The sequence below is a fragment of the Rhinolophus hipposideros genome (genome assembly GCF_964194185.1).
Source record: "Rhinolophus hipposideros genome assembly, chromosome: 26".
NCBI classification, from domain to species: Eukaryota; Metazoa; Chordata; class Mammalia; order Chiroptera; family Rhinolophidae; genus Rhinolophus; species Rhinolophus hipposideros.
Genome location: NC_138072.1, coordinates 18,481,457 through 18,502,296, shown reverse-complemented (window position 1 = coordinate 18,502,296; position 20,840 = coordinate 18,481,457). Strand labels below are relative to the sequence as shown.

Here is a 20,840-nt window from a genome sequence, read left to right as displayed (position 1 = left end):
GAGCCTATTTCTCAAAGTAGAGAAAAGATAGCCATTTCTAAGTATTTGTCAGCAGAGGACCCCAATTCATTTCACATCTGCCTATGACAATTTGTATTTTTTTAGAAATCAAATTATGGCTCAATGTATCAACTCCATTCTGTTTTTTGAACGTGCTTTTTGGTTATTAATTTCTTCCTATTTTCTTTTGGCTTCTTTTGTATTTTTTTTCCAAATTCCCAACTTGAAATCTAATTCAGAGTCTCTTCAATGGTGCAATGTGACTCAATATTGGTAGGTGGCTCAGGAATGCAATATTAAATAATATTGACCATTATCCCACTTTCAATTCTCTTCCAGTCCTTTCCATTTAGTAAAAAAGAGGTTTTTTTTCTTCTCTAACACTGTTAATATCCTTTTGCAAGAAGAGAAGGAAAACCTTTGGCTAAATTTCATCTACATGTATAGAATTTAGCTACAATTTAGTATTTATTTGTACGCTTTCCTTCTAGTTTTTCAATTAAGCTGATTTTCCATCTTCAGCAGCAATATGTTTCCATTTTTATTTACATAAAATGTACATCAGTTTCAAACAATACACTAAGTTGTGAAGGAGCTATACAAATGATTGAAATTTGGGAAACATCAGCTTAGTTAACTTATTTTCATTACTTAATAATGAAAATGTAATGTAATGTCTTAATAATGAAATAATGTTGACATAAATTTCTAGGCCCAAGACGAAGCCATTCCTGGCTGGGGTGTTATGTAACATCAGCAGATCAAAACTTAGATAACTTTTGTGTCCTAGGAAACTCCAGTTGACCAGAAATCCAATATATTCAGTCAGCCAATCTCTAAATTCCAAGCCAACTTGGGACCTTCTCACACCAAAGTTGACTGTGGTCCCAGTTAATCAGATATTTTCTATTTTTCTTTTCCTTGTTCTGTACTCTTTATCCTACAATGGCTTCTAGCCTTCTCCTCCATTTTGCAATTCTCCAGAAAGAGACAGTCCACTTCATGAAGTGGTAAACAAAGTTTGTTTGTATCACCTAAATTGTCTTCACTAATCATTTTAAATTTAATAATAAGAATGTAATGTAAATGCTTTTAAATTAATAGTTGACACTATACATCTTCACTTTAACATGCAACCTTTTATCTGTGTAAAATGATATTTTTATTTTGTGGGTTTATTTTTTTTTTACCTTGAACTTTGATAACCATATTGATCTGCTTTCTTCTTGTTGATTTTTGTGTCGTTTGTTCATGTTTCTCTCTTACTTTGCTTTCTGTTTACATTCTGGGACTTGATGTCCTGCCATGAGGGCCACATGAACAATGCAATGGTTTTCTCTTTCCTCTGTTCCAAACCTCAATGCCTGTTGACAACACTGATAGTGCGTTTCAATTCTTATCAGTCAACATATCCTCATTATTCTAAATAAAGTCTTTGAAGATTTAAATTTAGGATACTTCCCAGCATGGGAGATTACTAGGGGATTTCTTAGGGGAAACACAAGAGAAAGTTAGGAAGATTGCTGTAAAAGTCTCCCAAAAAGTAGAGCAAATCTTCAAAGCGAAGGAAAAAAAGGTACATTACTAAAATTAGAGAAACAGTCCACTATGTCCAATATCTGAATAATGATGGAAACTAAAGTAGAAGAAATCACTAAAATAAATTCAAGAAACTATCTTAGAACTAGCACATATGATTTTTTGTAGAGTAAAAGCTGTTAAGAGATAAACTGAGGCATTCTTAATATTTTAAGAGTTCATTTGAATGAGCAAAAATTGATTTGAATCAGGCATGTCAAACGGGAAATGGTTAGGAGCACTCTGCAGTCAGGAGCTAGGAGAAACCCTTAACAGAGAGAAAGTGCAGAAACAAAGAGAGGAAATTATTTGATTGGCTTAAAGCCTCGCTGGATATTCGTGACTGGCTGTCCTTAGGCTTCTATATCTTCACCTTGAGGCATTTATAAGTTTAGGGTTTGGTTTGCTTACTAAGTCACTAAAGTATTAGTGCCACCTCAGTCTAATGGCCTCCTCGTTTAATTAACTTAACAAAGCTCTCACAGTGCCAGAAAAATGGGAAACAAAAGCCATAACAAATCATGTCATCAAGACATGTTAGAACACTGAGAGCAGGACCACGCCGATGGCTCAGGTGGTTGGAGCGCTGTTCTCCTAACACCGGAGGTTTGCAGTTTGATTCCCACGTGGGCCAGTGAGCTGCGCCCTCTAGAGCTAAGATTGAGAACAACGGCTCTCCCTGGAGCTGGGCTGTCGTGAGCTGTCCTGGGTTGCTGTGTGCTGCTGTGAGCAGCCCACAGAGGACCCACTGCCTCAGCAGGGGGGACAGCACAACCAGACTGAGAAACAATGGCTTGAACTGGGGGGGTGGGGGGAAAAAAAAGGGGGGAAGACTTATTTTTTCTTTTTTTTAAAGAACACTGAGAGCAGCAAACAGAAGAGCTTCTGGAGAGAAAAATAAATAAGTTCCATACAAAAGATCAGGAATTTTTATGAATTCCCAACCGGAGGACAGAATTGATGGATGTGTTCCAAGTGTTGAAGGAAAATTATGTCCAACTTAATATTCTATGCCCGTCTAAATCAAGTGTGAGGATAGAATTAAAATATATTAACATGGGCAAGTTCTCAAAAATTCTATTTTCTTTCTACCCTTTCCCCAAAAACACTGGAGAAATTGCTTCACCAAAACTAGGGAGTAAACCAAGAAAGAGGAAAGCAGGGGCTTCAGAAAATAGGGTCTCCACCACAGGCAATACTCGTAGACATGGTCCTAGATGAGAATATGACAGCTTGTACTTAGTACACAACGCAACCATCCCAGTGTAAAGCAAATCAGAGCCTCCAGGAAATATTTCTTGAAAAATATAAAATATCTAAATCTTTGAATGTATTCATAAAAGATTTAAGAAACTGAGGGAGAGTTTGGGGATTGAATTTATGATGTCTTAGAAAATTCAGCAATAAAAAAAACGACAATTATTACATTGAAAAATAAAAATAGTTGTGGTTTGCAGGAAAGGGAAAATCATTCAATTTGAATGGCCATAGTTATAATAATCTAAATGTTGAATTCTGATCTAACCAATATTATGATATAATGATATTAAAAGAATGGAGAAATGAAAAAAACATTCATCCTCATCTTCAATAGTGGGAAGTCATGACTTAAAACCACAAACTAATAAAATAAAATAAGATAAAATAAAATAAAATAAAACAAAACAAAACAAAACAAAAAAGAGAGAAGTAACAATATTGGCATATTATTTAGAGATTATGGACATATATACCCTGGAGTTGGAAGTGATGGTTCTGTACAGGGACAAATGGCAGAGGGGTAGAGAGGGCAATTACTGTTTATGTTGAATGTCTTGAAGAACTTTTTGATTCTTAAATCTATGTGCATGTACAATACCTTTGAAAAACACTAAAATTAACAGCAACAAGAAAGCTAGTCAACTCGCTATTCATTCCCCAAGAAAAAGAAAGAAAAAAGTCCAATCTTCTACTAATCTGCTGGATACCATACCCTCTCAAGGACATTACCCCTCTAATTTTCTACGCTCTTCTTCCATCATCAGTTTATTTCTCTTTATTGGACCATTGCCATGAAGCAGTCTGTACCTTGCTGTACTATCTGCCATGTTTAAAAACAAAACTGCCTTGACTTTGCATCCCACTTCAATTACCTCCCTGTTTCTAGGACATATTTGCTTATTACCTTCACTTTGTCACCTCTCATTCTCTCTACAACTTATCACACTTCTTACAGAACCCAAGTTCATGCGCCAAACACTTTAAAAGGCCAAAGCTTAAAACATCAAAGTTTGGAGTTAGAAAAAGTTTATTGATTGAGAAGGCACCAAGCAAGATGAGAGACCTAACAGTGCCTCAAACCCACCTTACCCTCTGGACTAGGTTAAGGATTTTTAGACTGAAAAAGGGGAGTAGGAGGGGAAGTTAGGATAAATTCCGGTGGTCTTAGATCTCTTTGTAAGGTCTCAAGGAGTAGATTCTGAGACTTATCGGAGGGTCACATACATCAGGGATGGTCTATTGCGTCTCCATTGTTTTCTGCATAGTAAACTTATAAATGACTGTCCTGTGACCACTGCTTTCTACGAAGCAGCAGAAGCATTGAATTGAGATGTTATCTATAGTTTTCCTAAAACCGTTATCTGACTGGTAGATCACAAGTTATTAGCCCTAGAACAGGTCACCATCTCCCTGAGCTCCACAGTTTACACATGAAGCAGGGGAGGGGAATTTCATTCATGGTTAATCGTGACTGAAAATGAAAGTAAGAATACGTGTGGTAGAAAAAGAAGAAGAAAAGTCCTAAGACTGTGCTTGAAAAAAATTCTGTGTCTACACATAAGACAGAGAGTGTCTTCACTTGGCTGGATTTTTCCAACTGTGGTTAATGGAATGAATTTTCTTGTTTTCTTAAAGCAGAGCTGATTGTACTTTGGGCTACTAACAGGTTAAATGCTACCTCTAAGCTCAAGGGAAATTAGCCCTGCTCAAACAATACTGTTGGCTCACAAATGCTGGGCCTCGGTCAGTATAAAGACTGGGGCAAGTTTGTGTGGGAGAGACAGAGTTCTGCACTGCAGGAGCTACAACTGTGAAAAACACTCTGCGGGTATGGATTCATCTGATATTCAAAGGAAAAAAGTAGCTGTCATTGGAGGTGGCTTGGTAAGCATCTATTTGTATATTATTCCTGTTAGTAGTATTATGTTAATTATCATTACTTTTAATGATTAGTATTAATCACTTGTATGAATTGTTCCTTTTCTCATGAAAGCTTTTCTGATATTTAAATGCTCCTATTTTAATATGGTATTAGTTTTTAAGTTGCTCTTTTCTAGGAAAGATAGTTGATTTCCATTAGACACAAAGATGTCTATTTTCCCTTGTCATTTTGATTTAGCACTTCTTAAAAATATAAAATACAAAATAGTCATGGGGATGTAAAGTATAGAATAGAGAATATAATCAAGGATAAAATTTAGAAAGGGGGAAAAAGATCAGTAATATTGTGATAGCATGGTACAGCGTCAGATGGTTGCTGGACTTCCAGCAACCATCATGGTGATCACTTCTTTAGCATAGGAAATAAAATCAATAATGTGGTCATAATACTGTATAGAGCTAGGTGGGTACTATTGAATAACTATGACGTGCACCTGAAACTAATGTAATATTGTACATACGCTGTATTTTAATTTTAAAAAGATACAAAAATGAAAACAGAAAATTAAAGAAAATTTAATTTATTTATCCTTAAATCAGCTGTTTTTTAAAAAACAATTATTAGTGTAAATAGTCATTTTAATCATAATAATTGCCTCACGTTAGTTAATAACTCAGTTTATACTGTCTAATAAAAATAAAAGAGTCAAGAAACATGAAGCTACTGTAAAATTATGTTGGGTGTTTGTTGGTTATCTGAGTAATTAGGAATGATATGTATTTGGTAGTCCGAAGTATTTAGCTGGTCTAATGGAGCAACTCAGGTGCAGGAATGAGTTGCCTCCCTCTGACTGAGCAGGTCAGATGACTGAAAAGGGACATGGCCCACAGGTAACAAGATGTAGGAGGGGATCTCTCTACTTCCATTGCTATCTTACCAAAACCAATTCTGTTTAACATGGGGCTACCTCAAGTAAACTGTATTTTTTCCCCTCTCAACAGAATATCCCCATTAGTAAAAATTTAATCATTTCATTTTCACCTTTGGTCTAACAATTTGCAGGCTGCTAGATCATAGTTATTCATTCATTTACTCAACAAAAATTTATTGATGGCTTTATATGTGCCAGACACTGGTCTGAGCAGTAGATAGATTAGTACATTTAATACCACCCATATGTTTATACAGTATATGCTAATTTTGTCTTTTGTTCTGTCTTTCTTATTGTCTTTTCCCAAAATTATTATGGCAGTACCACTAACATTTCTGGTTCTAAATTTCAAAACGCTAAGTAATACTATTACATGCTGTATTTGCTGGTCAATGCATGCGGCACGTGTTATCACTTCTCCATCCCGGGCTTCAGTCCAAGCCTTTGATGTCAACATTTTGCGTACAATGAACATTTATGTATTCAACAAAATCTTTTTGAGTGCCTGCTATGTGCCAACATTGTTTTGGATACTGGGGATTCAGTGGTGAAATAAATCATTTCACTGCGAGCGCTAGGAAAGAAATGCAAACAGGGTACTGCTCTAGCGTGTCATGGCGGGTGTCTGGTTAGTGTGGTCCTGGCCAGCCTCTCTGAGGATGGGTTATAGGACAAGAGACCCAAATAATGAGAAAGAAGCAACCATGTGAAGAGCTACAGAAAGTGCATTTCAGGGATAGGGAACGGAAGAGAAACCCTGAAGCAGTAATGAGCTGGACAGGTTCAAGGAGCAGACAGAAAGGCAAAAAGAATGAGGCTGGAGAAGAGTAGCTGCTGGGCTGGAGAGAGACAATGAGATAGCCAGAGGTCCTCGGATCTCAGAAAGCAAGGCAAGATGACTGAATTTCATTCCAGGCCCAATGAAAAGCCACTGGAAGACTTCAGGTAGGAAAGGAAGTCATGATTTTAAAAGACTCCTCAGGCTACTATGTGAAGAACTGGGAAAATTGGAAGAAGATGAGATAGACCAGTTAAGAGGCTATTGTGTTTGTACAAGAGTTGGACAAGGCTGGCAGCCGTGATGTCTCTTAAAATGTCTCTTAGAAATCCAAGGGAAGATAATAAACATGTCATTGGATATATGATTTTTGGAAGGTGCACAAATGTGGGTATCCGCCACGGATTTCTCACTGAATAACTCTTGAACTTCATTATCTGGGCACACATACATGTGCTAGAAAATGGAAGACAAATTAATACACAGGTATTAAGAAAAAACAAAAATTCCTCTATAAAGGAATTCTATCTACCTTATTGCTCAGGCCCATGGCGGGAATCACGTGTAATTCCTTTTTTCATTTTATGCAAACCTCCATTCCTCTTTTACTGTACCTGTAAGCTTTGGTGGCTGTATACCCAAAATATATTTCAATTCTGGTCATTGCTACCATCTTTGTCCAGCCATCATCATCCCTCGTCCACTTTCCTGCAACTGCATCCTAAGTGGCCTCCCAGCTCTAACTCTTCTCCACATACAGTCCATTCTCCACACAGCAGCCAGAATCCTCCTTTTAAAACATAAGTCTGATAATTATCATTCCTTGCATTAAAACTTCCAATGGTTTCCCATTACACAGAAAATAAAATCCAAACTCTTTACCAAAGGCTGTACCTGAACCGAGCCTGTCTATCTGCCGGGCCTCACCCTTTTCCTGTTTTATGGTTTTTATATTATCCATCAGTATCTGAAATTACATACTTTGCTTATTTTTGTGTTTTTGCCTGTTTATTAAATATCTACTCCAACTAGGATATAAACATTTGTTTACCAATGTATTCTAGTGGCTGGAACCATGCTGAATATTACTTAATGGTATTATTTAGTTAGTAGTTGATGAATTAATGACTGAGAGGAATAAAAAAACACTTCTTAAAGATATGAAAGTGAAGGAAATTTCGTAATGGATCAAAGTTTGAATATTGAAGGAATTAGGAAAAAAATATTGAATAAGCAATTCAAGAAGCAAATCAATAGATAGAGGACAAAATTATTTTCTTGTCCATCTTCCCTGTGTATTTGTTTCACCCCTCCCATTTCCGTCCTCACCATGGGCCATATCCTAGGACCTTACACTGTCTAACAATACATTAAAAACTCTCACTGGCTCCTAGGAAAAAAATTGCAACTGAGTTGAAACCTTTACTTAGCCATCCAAAGAATACCGTGAACATTTTTATGTTTTTTCAGTGGTAGCCTTGTCTAGTGAAAAGTTACTCTAAGAATGTAGTGACCATCTGATCCTAGGATAAACCAATTGATTTCTGTCCTTTGAAGACATGTCAGGTCAAAGAAATCAGAAGGCATCAACAGATCAATGAAGGAAGTCTTACTGAAAAACTAAAGGTGAAAGAAACAGTAAACCAGAATCATAAACTGGTGAAAGTTTAACTATTAAAGAGTGGTAAAAGACGTTAAAACAATATTTCAAGAACATTATTCTGAATATTTAGTAAAATCACTGTATTGATTTTTCCTTCCTGTGTGAAACGTAGCTCCCCAACGATGGCCCCTGCCAGAGATATTACCGCCTGGAAGCTACAGGTTGAGCCTGTAAATCCTTCTTCCTTTCTATAAATGCCCACATGGCTTTGTTTGCCTTTCTCACAGGCTACATTCTATTAAAAATATGGATATGCATAGTTTGTTCCCCATAGAAAGTTTTTAACTTCATGATTCTAAAGATTGTCTTATCTTTAGGTCTTGCTCCCTTCCCTTTTATAAAGGTTAGCCCAATGTCTTATACAGTCAAACACACTAAAATATTTTGTGTGCACGAGTTTGCTTTCAGAACAAAGTGGGAATCATGCTCTTAGAAGTTATGGGCATTAGAAGAAAGACAATGTTTTTCATCAGAATGGTGTCATAAGGAACATAATCCTTTGAAAGACTAACATGAAGAAGGATTTGAAAAAAACGTCTCTACTTTTCAGGCTGAAAGTGGTTGAGGTAGTTTTCCAATTCTAACAAGTCAATCTAAGGGGGAAAAAAAAATCATGACATACAAGCTGACTTACTTTGTGTTCAAGTGATATGTTTCTTTTCTTTACAAAGTGACAAACCAGACAAATCAAAAGAAAGTCTATCTAATCTGTACATATATCCTTAAGCTATGTCTCTATGCGGATCCTTTGTATGTATTCAGAAATGCTGCTTCTAATGAATATTTTCAGTGTTTACAGGTATGGTGGACATGATCAGAGCCAAAGAACACTCTTTTAGTGACAGCTACAGCTACTCAAGCCTTTATTTTCTGGTTGAAGCGTAGAACTTTAGCTAAAAGGTCTATTAAGCACTCCAGGCTTAGCTGCTGCCCGCTGCTGCAGTATGTGACACTATTCTGTCACACACTCTGCAGGTGTATTTTAGAGTATTGTTGAAGCATTTCTTCTGTCTCCCCTGTCGACAGGCAATCCATCTACAGAGTGTTGTGTGAGTCATTCTTCCTATACTTGACCCATCGAAATTCTCCTTTAAAACATATTTAGAGGGCGAAGTCGTTCACCTTCAGGGGAAGGAGACTCGTGTCTTTTGTGACTTACTACTGATAACCATGCCCTGCCCCTGGTAGTCAAGTTAGTGGCCCCTGCAGATGAAACTGCCTTGGAAGCAGCTTGACCTCGACACTGAGAGCTTGTGTCTCACAGCTATTGATGTTAAATTTCATCATGAATTTATATACTCACATTAGTCTTGATACCAAATTGGCCCTAGACTGTATTTCTGCCATCTCCTTTGGTTCTTTACATTTCACCACCCATTCTTCATGCAGCTTCACGGGACAGAAGCAGCATTAGACAGTGAACAGACTGAGCAGAGGAAGGTCCGCAATCAGCTAGAAGCCCAGGGAATCTTTTCCTGTGTCTCAGTTTCTTCTTCATGGGCTAAAACTAAGCCACTAAGTCTTTTAACTCTAAAATTCTACTACTCTTTTTTCATACTCCCTCATTCACAGCTTTCTAGATTTGTTCTAAATCTAATCTTTGTAAAATCAGAAATCAAATGTCACCCAGAATTTTTACTTACCCCGAAGTAAGTGTTATAGACACATTCAAACTGTCTTATAATCTTGGTCTATACATAGCTTGGTTCAAGTAAATATTAAGTTGGTGCAAAAGTAATTGTGGTTTTTGCAATTATTTTTAACCTTTTAAACCACAATGACTTTTGCACCAACCTAATACTTTGTATTTTATGTAAATATTAATGCTATAAACCATGTAAAGAACTTAATTACTATTGGCCTTTATTATTATACTTATTCATTAATACTAAAGTTAAAAAAAAACTTTCTTCACTTCATTCTTGTTTTCTACTCTCCAGGCACTGAACCTTCTTAAATATGAAAACCCCTCATTACTCCCCTGATATCTAGTACCTTCTCAAACAGAAGTTGATGTAAAAGTCACCCTGAATTTGCTCAAAGTCTGGGAACAAATGCTAATCTCACTCTATTAGCTTTACTCAGTTTCCTTTGTACTTTGCTTGTGCCCCAATTCTTCTCATCAAACAAGTTTTCTTTTAGCTGTCTTGCTTATGTGTCTATATTTCTCTAACATCCTTGACTAACATTTTGAGATTTTCTCACTACCCTGATGGACTCCTAAGGTGGCCCCTGAATCCTGCTCTAATGACATAATACAAAGAATTCATCCCCTTCAGAATTTACTTTATTTAGTGCCTGGTGAGCAGTATCTGAAATGGAACTAATAACTTTAGACTGCTGAAAGCTTTAACTGCCTGCAAAGAATGTGTTTTTCTTTCCTTTTCACTTATCCTAAAGTACTCTCTGATGGTTTGTCTGTCTGTCCAAATATATCCATCCATCCACCTGCATATGTTTTTGTCCACTCAAAGAGAAAAGAGCACAGTCACACACTGTTGATGGTAATTTAAAATTGTGCTTTTTTCTGGAAGATAATTTGAAATATATATATAATATATTGATAGTCTTAAAAACATGAGGAATTTTATTGTATGTATGTACTACATCTTCTTTATCCAATCATCTATTGATGGGAACTTGGGTTGCTTCCATATCTTGGCCCTTGCAAATAGTGCTGCTATGAACATAGGGGTGCATGTATCTTTTACACCTGAAATTACACCTGAAACTAATATGAAATAATATTGAATGTCAACTGTAACTGAAAAATTCATTTGTAATAACATGGGGGAATTGCAGAAAGCAGCACCAGCTATTTTTTACCTGAAATCGGCACATGGCATTACATTTAGAGAAACAATTGTCCTTCAACCTAAGAGATATTAAATGTAATGTTAATATTTTTTGTATCACTTGTATTTTATCAGTCTTTCTATATCTGATACAAACTACAATACCTGATACTTAGTAAGAACTCAAGGCTTTTAAATAAAAAATTAGAAAAGGCAGATGAACACAAAAGGAAAAAGTAACCCCCATAATCTCACTACCAGAGAGAACCAATGTTAACATTTTCTATTTATATAAAACACATGATATTTGTTTAAAAAGGGTAACAGGCTGTATATTTTATTTTATGATTTCCTTAAAAATGAATAGTATACTATGAGTATGTTTCTATGTCAAAAATATTTTAAGTCAAAATATTTAATAGTTGCATTACATTTCATTGTATGCAATGCCTTTATAAATGGACATTTATTATTATTATTATTATTTAGTTTTTTAGGATTATAAACAATTGTATGGCACACACTCATTTCTTTTGATAAAATCACAGTAATGAAATGGTCCGCCAATGGGTAAGTTTTAATGAAATGGACCAAATCTGCAGAAACCCCTAAGATCCACACTCTCTTTCTACCTGCCCCATTGGCTCTTGGGCCTTAGTATCAGGGAGCACTGGAGTAAAGATAAAAGGGAAATGAGAAAGAAGAGAGAAGATACAAGGAAAAAAGAGTCTGAAATGACTTGGGGAGAGGATTTTGACTGCTTAGAATGTAGGAGAAGTCTAGCTGCAAAGCACACGAAAGAGATTGAGAGTGAGTGGAGCAAGATTATTTTCAGAAGGTTTTGAGTATAGTCTAGGTCTGATGTTTTTGAAGGACTACATTTAATATATCTTAGGTTGAAGGACAATTGTTTCTCTAAATGTAATGCCATGCTGAGGCCAACTTCAGGTGAGAAATAGCTGGTGCTGCTTTCTGCAATTCCCCCATGTTATTACAAATGATTTTTTCAGTTACAGTTGACATTCAATATTATTTTATATTAGTTTCAGGTATAATTTCAGGTGTAAAAGATACATGCACCCCTATGTTCATAGCAGCACTATTTGCAAGGGCCAAGATATGGAAGCAACCCAAGTTCCCATCAATAGATGATTGGATAAAGAAGATGTAGTACATACATACAATGAAATTCCCTCATATTTTTAAGACTATCAATACATAATATATATTTAAAATTATCCTCCAGAAAAAAGTACTTTACACATGTTTAGCATTACATTTTCAGAATAATTTCAAACACATTACAATAAAGAGGTATAAATGTAAGGAATTTTAATAATAACGATGCCACTTCCTAGTCGAGTCACCATTTATAACTTTAAATTTACTGATTCCTCATGGTCATTGGACAGTTGGATAATCATTGCTGGAGAAGTCACATGGGAGTCAGCAGAAACTTAGTGACCCTATTATGTAAAAACACACCCACTTGAACACTCAGGAAGCGTATCTCAGCCGTTTTGCGAAAGAAGTTTACAAATAATGTTTTTCATTGGTAACTTAGGCATCATTATAATGGGCAGGGTGGGGTCAAAGCACATGATCTGTAAAAAAGGAAGAAGAGACAGAAAAAATGTGGAGAAATGGAACAGTAAATTGGGTAAATCCATGATTATGTAAACAGGAAGATCCCCGGAGCTCTGCTTGCACACAAACAGGCTAGCTCAGTTGTTACTAAAACTTTGATTTGACAAATTACTTTATGATCAAAAGAGTTTTCTCTTCTGGATTTTTGGTGCTTCAAAATAAAAATACAGAGACTTTTCATAATTGTCCATGTCCTTCATAGAACTGTTCTATCTCTATCAACGCTTAACTCCAAGAACTGGCATCATGAAAACTGACTGAATCCAGGTGTCTAACCTCGCCCCATTTCTTCACTTCTCTCAACACGCTCTCCCCGATTTATTCTCAGAAACCAGCTGTGACTTCACCAAGAGTTTGTGGTGGGCTCAGAATACTGTACACACATTTTCCTTTCCATTTATATCTTTATTTCTTAGTAGCTTTTTTGCCAGTGTAACAACTAAAGAAGGTACTGACAGTTATTTCTGCACATTTTACCGAAACTGAGAAGGGGAAAGAAAGTTAGAGTCTGAAAAGTACTTGATTAACCCTATTACTAATCCTTCTAGCTGAGCTATAACATCTACCAATATATAGTTTTTCTTTTGGTTTTATGCGAATCTCAGTTACACAGAATTGGAATTGTCATAACCTTTGTTTCAGGACACATTATTATGACTGGTGTTGGAGAAGACATTCTTATTCACTTTTTGGCTTGTTTGTTTATTAACAAGCAGAAGCAGTACCTTTGAACTCACCACCCAACACGAGAATTAATACATTACTAAAGACTCATATCAACCTCTGTACTTCTCCTCCACCCATTATAAGCATTGCCCTGAATCTCATGTTTATCATTCCCTTGCATATACATACATATATAAAAGTTTTACATACATATATGTATCATAAATGTACACATAAATAACATATATACTTCTAAAAATTATGTATATACATATATCTGTGGATCTGTTTTAGTCGTCTTTATTTTATAAGAGTATCATACAGTACCAAATCACCTGGGACTCAGTCTTTTCACGTATAGCATTACTAATATAGTCATATTGTTGCATTACATTATGTGCATATGACATAATCTAGTGTCCATTCCTCTGTGATGGCTATTTGGGCTGTTTCCAGTATTTTTGTTTATCCGTTTAGTTATAAAAAGTGCCACTCTGAGCATTCTGGCACATGTTTCCTGGAGTATCTCTTGGGTAGATTCCTTAAACGGGTTTATAGGATATGTGAATGAATATTCAGCTTGACAAGATAATTGCAAGCAACTCATAAGACCCCACTGGCCCTCATCCTCCCCAGCACCTTGGTGCTTTCATGAACCCAGATTATATTTATTCCTATTGTGTTCATGCCACTTAAGCTTCCCTCTTTCCCGCCCTCAATGAGGAACCACTTACACATGTTCAACTGGCAAACACCTATGTGTTGGAGAGGTAGGGATCAACACCTACCAACCTTGGGAGGGCCTGAATCAGAATCTCCACCTGAGGCACCCTCCTCTCCCCAGAACCTGGGATCAATTTTGGTCAAAGAAAAGGAACATAACAAACCCATGAAAAGAAAACCATCAGCCCACCATTGGCTTAGAGCTGAGCCTGTCCTGAACACAGTCTCTGTGACTCTTGTTTGCATGTCACTTGTCGCAGCTCTTTTACTCCACTATAGTGGAATTCCCGAGAAATGGATACATAGTATTCTTGCTTTGGAACCTCAGTCTCTCTACTCCTAGATCATTTCCCTACATTCGGTTTTCACTGATCATTTGTCATTTAGATTGTGGCTTGTATGCCCTACTCTTATTTCTGCCCAGCCTATTTACCCAATAAGAAAGACACATTCCTAAATTACTTCCTCCAGCCTCATTCCGACTTTCCTGACTCTGTTGGTTCCTGATTGATATCCTGTTCCCTTCCCATTTTCCACCACCATAAAGGAGGCAGTGGTGATTATAACACTAGGAAAGAAAGAGGAGATTCACAAACCTTTCTCTTTTCCTCTCAGTGCTCAGTGAGACCACTCTGTTTAGCCTTTAATCCTTTTTTCCCCTGTAAATGCTATAAAGCAATTCACCTTTTGGAAGACATTTATTTTATTGTATGAACTTCAGTGTAAGCTTATATTTTTTCTTTTCCTTGATACCATCTTATTCACTACAATTGCCCTTACTAGATATTCTGTAACACACAAGTGAAAAGAAGATAGGCAACTTCTTATAAATTGGAAGAAAGCACAGAAGGCAGAAAGAGATTTAAGAAGAGGTTTATGTTTAACAGAAGGAAATCACCTGCAATTAAATCAAGAACTGTAATAAGTGAGACTTAAAGGAGTCCAGAGCTTCGCTGGAAAGAAGCGAAGAAAGTGATGAAAAAGGTGTCTAAACACACAGTTTTCTATGCCAGGCACCAAGTCACACTGTGAGCTAAAGCAGCTTGATTGCTGTTGAGAAAATGGTGACAGCAATAGAAGCTGAAGTCATTTCAGTTGAGGGATTGAAAGGGAAGCAATTTAAAATGATCTCTCCAGACGCACCAAACGTTGACAAGTAATATATTCATAATTTCAGTATTGGCTACATACTCGTAGGAAAACATGGTTTGCTTGTTTGTTTATCAGAACTTTAGTTTTTAGAGCAGTTTAAGTTTCATAGTAAAATTGAGGGGAAGGTACAGAGATTTCCTATATCCTCCCTGCCCTATTATCAACCTTTCACACCAGAGTGGAGCATTTGTTACAATTGATAAGCCTACCTGGACACATCATATCACCCAAAGTCCACAGTCTATGTTAGGGTTCACTCCTGGTGTTGTACATTCTATGGGTTTGGACAATGTATAACATGCATGCTTATTATGCTGATGAGGCAACAGATAAAGCACTGCAACCTACATAAAGCTATTAGGAGGGCAACCCTTTAAGCTTTGAGAGAACAATAGACAAAAAAATTCTTCCTAATCTCAGAGTAGGAAAAGACTTCTTAAACAAGATACCAAATGCATTAGCAATAATGTAAAATATTGATAAATGTGACTACATTAAAACAAAGAGCTTCTCATCCTTAAAACATACTACAGAGTTTAAAAAGGAAGCCACAAAATGGAAGAAAATATTTGCACCATTTAAATATGGCAGACTCTGTACTCAGATCTATAAATAACTCAAAGGATTAATAGGGAAAAAAAGACAGACAACCCAATAGGAAATAAGCAAGAGACTTTATAAACACTTTACAAAAGAAGAGGTCTAAACAGTTAATCAATATATGAAAAAGTGTTCAACCTCCTAGTAACCAGTCATATGCAAATTAAACACACTCCTCCCTATTTTATCCTCCAACCAAAATGTTTAAAAGTTTGAGAACATCAACTGCTAGCAAAGACAAACTCCCAGAAGCTGCTGGTTGAAAAACCCATTAATACAAAATTTTGAAATACTTGGCATAACAAAGGTGAAGAAACATAAAGCTTTGGGCAGGGATTCTGGTTCCCAAGTATAAAATTCTAGACAAATCATGCACATATGTACTAGGATTCATATACAAAAATATTATTTGCAGCATTGTCAATAATATATGCCAACCAGAAAAAAACTCAAATGTCCTTCAATAGTAGAATGGCTAAATAATCTGTGAGATTTCATACAATGAAAAATCATACAGTAATGAAAATGGATGGCCTGGAGTTTATGTGCAAACATTTGGATGAATCTCATAGCATATTGTTGTGTTAAAGAAGCAAGATGCAAAAAAAATACACAAGTGTGATTCTAATTGTGTGATTCAAAAACAGCCAAAATTAAACTATATTGCTTAGGGAAATATACCTACTTGATAAAACTATAAAGAAGCAAAGATTGGTTATAACAAGTCACCATAATGTTTACCTCTTGGTGAAAGATTGGGGATTGTCATTGGGGCAGCTTTAGGGGGGTGACATTGTTCTACTTTTTGACCAGAGAGGTGGTTATATGGGTGTTTGCTTTCTAATTAGTCTGTAAACTGTACACGTTTTATGATCTTTCTGTATGAAAGTTATAGCTCACTATAAAAAGTTTTTTAAAAAAACCTGCCTCTAAAATTATACCATTTAATCCTTTTCAATATTCAATATTACTTTTATATTACTTTCAGGTGCACAGTGTAGTGGTTAGACATATAATTTATAAAGTGATCTATACCATTTAATCTTGAAGTATCCCATTATTTTTGCAAATAATGCTTTCTAGTGGTGACTAAGTTAGCTCACTGTGATAACCAAGTCTAGTAAAAAAGTACAGCCACACACAGCATTTTGTCGGTAAAAATTTTTATAAAGGGGGTCAAATATATGGTGATGAAAGGAGATTTCACGTTGCGGGGCAAACACACAATGCAACTTATAGATGATGTATTATAGAATTGTACACTTGAAATCTATATAATTTTATTAACCAATGTCACTCCAACAAGTTTAATTGAAAATTCCCTATACTGGTGGAATCAGATAAAAATATGAAAAAAATTGCTTTGATTCCTAGGTCGGATCATTAAATGCATGCTTCCTTGCAAAGAGAAATTTCCAAGTCGATGTATATGAAGCTAGGGAAGGTAAGACAATACTGAAAACTGTGAGATGTAGTTCTCATTCTCTGACATCTTTCTCTTTAGATTTTTTAAAAAACATTTAAGAACATAAGAGGAACTGTTATGATTGTTTAAACCTCAACTATCTAAATTCATTTAATACAAATTTCTCACTATTTGTATTTTCTTTAAAAGAGTGAACAAGGTCTTTTAATTTGGTCCTGACTGCACCAGCTGATGAGGTCTTATATGCTCATTCTGTCCTGGGATGTGAGGAGACGTGTGTAACATGATGTCTATTTCCAATGTCTTAGATATTCGAGTGGCTAAATCAGCACGTGGAAGAAGCATTAACTTGGCTCTTTCTTATAGAGGGAGACAAGCCTTGAAAGCCATTGACCTAGAAGATCAGGTACTTTTTCCTTGCATTTTCCTTACACAAGACAATACCTGCTATTTTTTCAACAATTGCATGGTCTTGATTTCATCCCGGTTCAAAGCACGATTGAATGCCAAGAACTCTGTATGAAGACTCGTTCTGCAACATTTTCAAACTTCTAAATTTGGCAAGAAGATGGACATTTGACATTTGAGTCCCCTGGGGGATCGAGGACAAGAGGCATGATATGGGGCAGGGGGATGTTGCACTCCCACCTGGTTGCTGCTTCTGAGGCTGGCTCTCCACAGGATGGTAGATCTCTACCTCAAAAGGTGTCATCTGCAATGGCATTAGGATCACAGGAGGCAGGCAAACTCCATTCTTTTGATTATATGTGTCCATCGTCTCTTATCCACAATTCTATCCCCAGAAAAGCTCTAAAAATAGAAAGCTTTTCATCAGCCATTCAGCAGCAAATTTGGCCTGATGCGGGACTTTTTGGGGCCTTAAAAAAAAAAAAAATCTCATTTGGTGCAACTATGTTTTGCTACAGAAATATTGTGTTCGATTATGAGAGGGCAGCCCACACTCTGCTGGGTGCTATGTGATACCACATTTGCACTACTACCTCTCTAAAATGTGAAAACTTCTGAGTTCTGAAACTAATCGGCCCCAAGTTTTTGGAAAAGGACTGTGGGCCTGTAGTAGATTAATCTTACGTGGCCTCAAGGTCACTGACGATCATGCAGTTAGAAAATGTGAACAGAAGCAATGCATTTTTCTCAATAGGGTTTTTGCTGACAATGTGTCTTAAAATAATATTATAAATCAGTGTAAGTGCCATTTGCATTTTTATAGTTTTCTTATGTCTATGTTATAGGAACACACAATCCCTGGGTTTCAGGAGTCCTGGGATTTACTTCCCACGTGTTGCTCTCATTTGTGATCTTGCGAAAAATCACTTTTAACCTCTCTGACAATGAACCATTTTCCTCAAGTGCCATGTTTGCTTTAGACCCGATAAACTTGAAGTCAATTCCAAAATCTAAAGGTTAAAAAAAAAAGGAAAACTAACATTTGCAGAAACACATTCATCACTGATTAAGTTTCCACCATATTGCGCTTCCATTGTCCTTTACATTATTTTTAATTTTTTTTGAAAATATTTAAAATCACACTTTAAAATCAATATCTATGTGATTTGCATTATTCCATGTTATAGAAATTGAAATTTGTATTTCTGGTTTTATTTCAGATTGTATCCCAAGGTATTCCTATGAGAGCAAGAATGATTCATTCTCTTTCAGGAAAAAAGACTGCAATTCCCTATGGGACAAAGTCGCAAGTATGTTAACCCTGGAAATAGATACTTGTTTGGTTATGCCTGGAGTCTAATGTCTGGAACTTGCTGCTTGTTTGTTGGCCCTTCCTTTCCTTCCTCTCTAGCCCTGCATTTGACATTGCCTGCCTTGGTCTAGAATGTGGGAAAACAAGTTAATTCATAGGAGATACTTGAGATACAGTCCAGTCCCTAATAAATATTCAATAAAAGTTAGTTATTATCGTGGCTATTACTGTCATAGTTATTGTTGTCATGTTTTTTCCCTCTATGCTTTGCTCATACTGAACACCTTTTCTTTCCCATCTCCTTTCAATTACATAGAGAAAAATTAGCATGTTATTTAATGTCAAGTATGATATGCAAGAACAACTCTAGAGGGTTTTATGATGTTGCTTCCCCTGACTTACCCAAAATTTAATTACAATAGAATTTATAGAATGAACGAGAAATGCTTTCAGTATTGTATAATCTGTAAAACAGGACTCCAGATGGTGATGTAGTTTATCAAAGAAAATCCATTATCCAGCTTTGTGTTTTCTTCTAATCTTTTACATAGTAACATACAGAGTTGGACAAAGTATAAATTTTTATGTAAGTACATCTTCTAAATTTGTCTTTGAGAGAACAAATATACCAAACATCTATCAACAAGAGAAAAAACTCCAACTTGCTTCATCCAGCAGTGCCTCATTTTCTTCAGTGCAAAACCCAAGTGAGGTTGATATTCATCTGAGTCTTTGACCCTCCAACGAGCTCCCATTGCAGGTAGAACAACGTTCTAGACTCACCTGGTATCTTGTTAAAATGCAATGTAATTCTGCCAGGCTGGAGTGGAGGCTGAGCTTTTGCAACCCAAACACACCCAGGTGGTGTCCACGCTGCTGGTCCCTGGACCACACTTGGAGAAGCAAGAGACGAAGCACATATTCTCATGGGAACAAGGACTTGGTGAACGGCAGGAGTGCTCAGCTGTGTGGTTCGAGAGAGGGGAAAGCTTTAGTGTTCACAGAAGACTTCACAGACAAAGTGACATCTGAGACAGGCATTTTGTTGAAATCTTAAATTGGAGGTGAGATAGCGTCATCCCACTCAAGTGAGAGTCTATCTATGGGAGGAAGTCGGGTGAGATTAGATTTCTAAAAAACACCCAAGTGCGAATTGGATGAGAAAACCTGTAAATGCACTTTCTCATAACAGAATTTTAACAGCAATCAACAACCTTGGATTCATTGACTCCAACCACCTTGCTTTATAGATGAGGAAAGAGGCTGCATGATTTCATGAGCTCAACATCAAGAGAGAAATGAGGCAGGTTTCCTCTCAGACAATGGCAGGTGGAGGGTGGTGCAGAAGGCCCTCACAGGTGTGCTGGGCATTACTGCTTTGTGACACTATTTCTTCTGCAAAATTGAGAATGACTCAATAATCGTCCCATCTTTTTCTTGGATTAACATGGAAAGTGCTGAAAAACCCATCCCCTCAACAGAGAGTAAATCAATGAAGTACAAATAGATCAAGGAATAAGATATGGTTCAAAATGAGAAAAGCTAGATGAGGAGAGTGACTTGGACCTGCAACCCAAATTGGCTTCCCTATCCACACCATCAGAGAGGAAGAGAAGTAGCTTCACCACCAATGATTCTCCAAGGAGATGGAGCTGTTGGTAGGAGTTTCCATTTGGGGGCCTTCAATACATTAGAAAAGGGAGGAAATGACCCCTCCCCCAACAATTCTGAAGACCTGGGGGACCTTGGGGGCTCACACTGTGCACAGAACAGCAAACAACTTAGAAATCCCTAATGTGCACAATCTGGTCTTGACAATCCTTTCTGAACCTCTTCTCTGAGCCTCCCTCCTCCGACTATTGTTTTCTCTGCCCTTTCTCCCTTGCTTTGTCCAGGCTCTTTCTGTCTCACTTGTTCCTCCCATCTCCCTCCCAAATTGCCTGGGCAACTATCAAATCATTCTCTAATATAGAGAAGGTAAGAGGTCTTCGATTCTTACTTCTACTCTTCCATGTCCAA

General features: G+C 36.7%; 1 protein-coding gene across 3 annotated transcripts in view; it reads left to right on the top strand.

The window, feature by feature from the left end:
- The first annotated feature begins 4,208 nt into the window (after nucleotides 1-4,208).
- Nucleotides 4,209-20,840, top strand: part of KMO (kynurenine 3-monooxygenase) — a 40,410-nt gene continuing 23,778 nt past the window's right edge. For 2 of the 3 annotated variants that reach the window (XM_081039357.1, XM_081039356.1), the window contains exons 1-4: nucleotides 4,292-4,722; nucleotides 17,050-17,119; nucleotides 17,410-17,507; nucleotides 18,730-18,819. In XM_081039357.1, the coding sequence (XP_080895483.1) occupies nucleotides 4,510-4,722; nucleotides 17,050-17,119; nucleotides 17,410-17,507; nucleotides 18,730-18,819 (471 nt within the window). In that variant the 5' untranslated portion in view covers nucleotides 4,292-4,509. Of the gene's footprint in view, nucleotides 4,723-17,049; nucleotides 17,120-17,409; nucleotides 17,508-18,729; nucleotides 18,820-20,840 lie in introns of all 3 variants that reach the window. The other variant, XM_081039358.1, reaches the window with a different exon arrangement.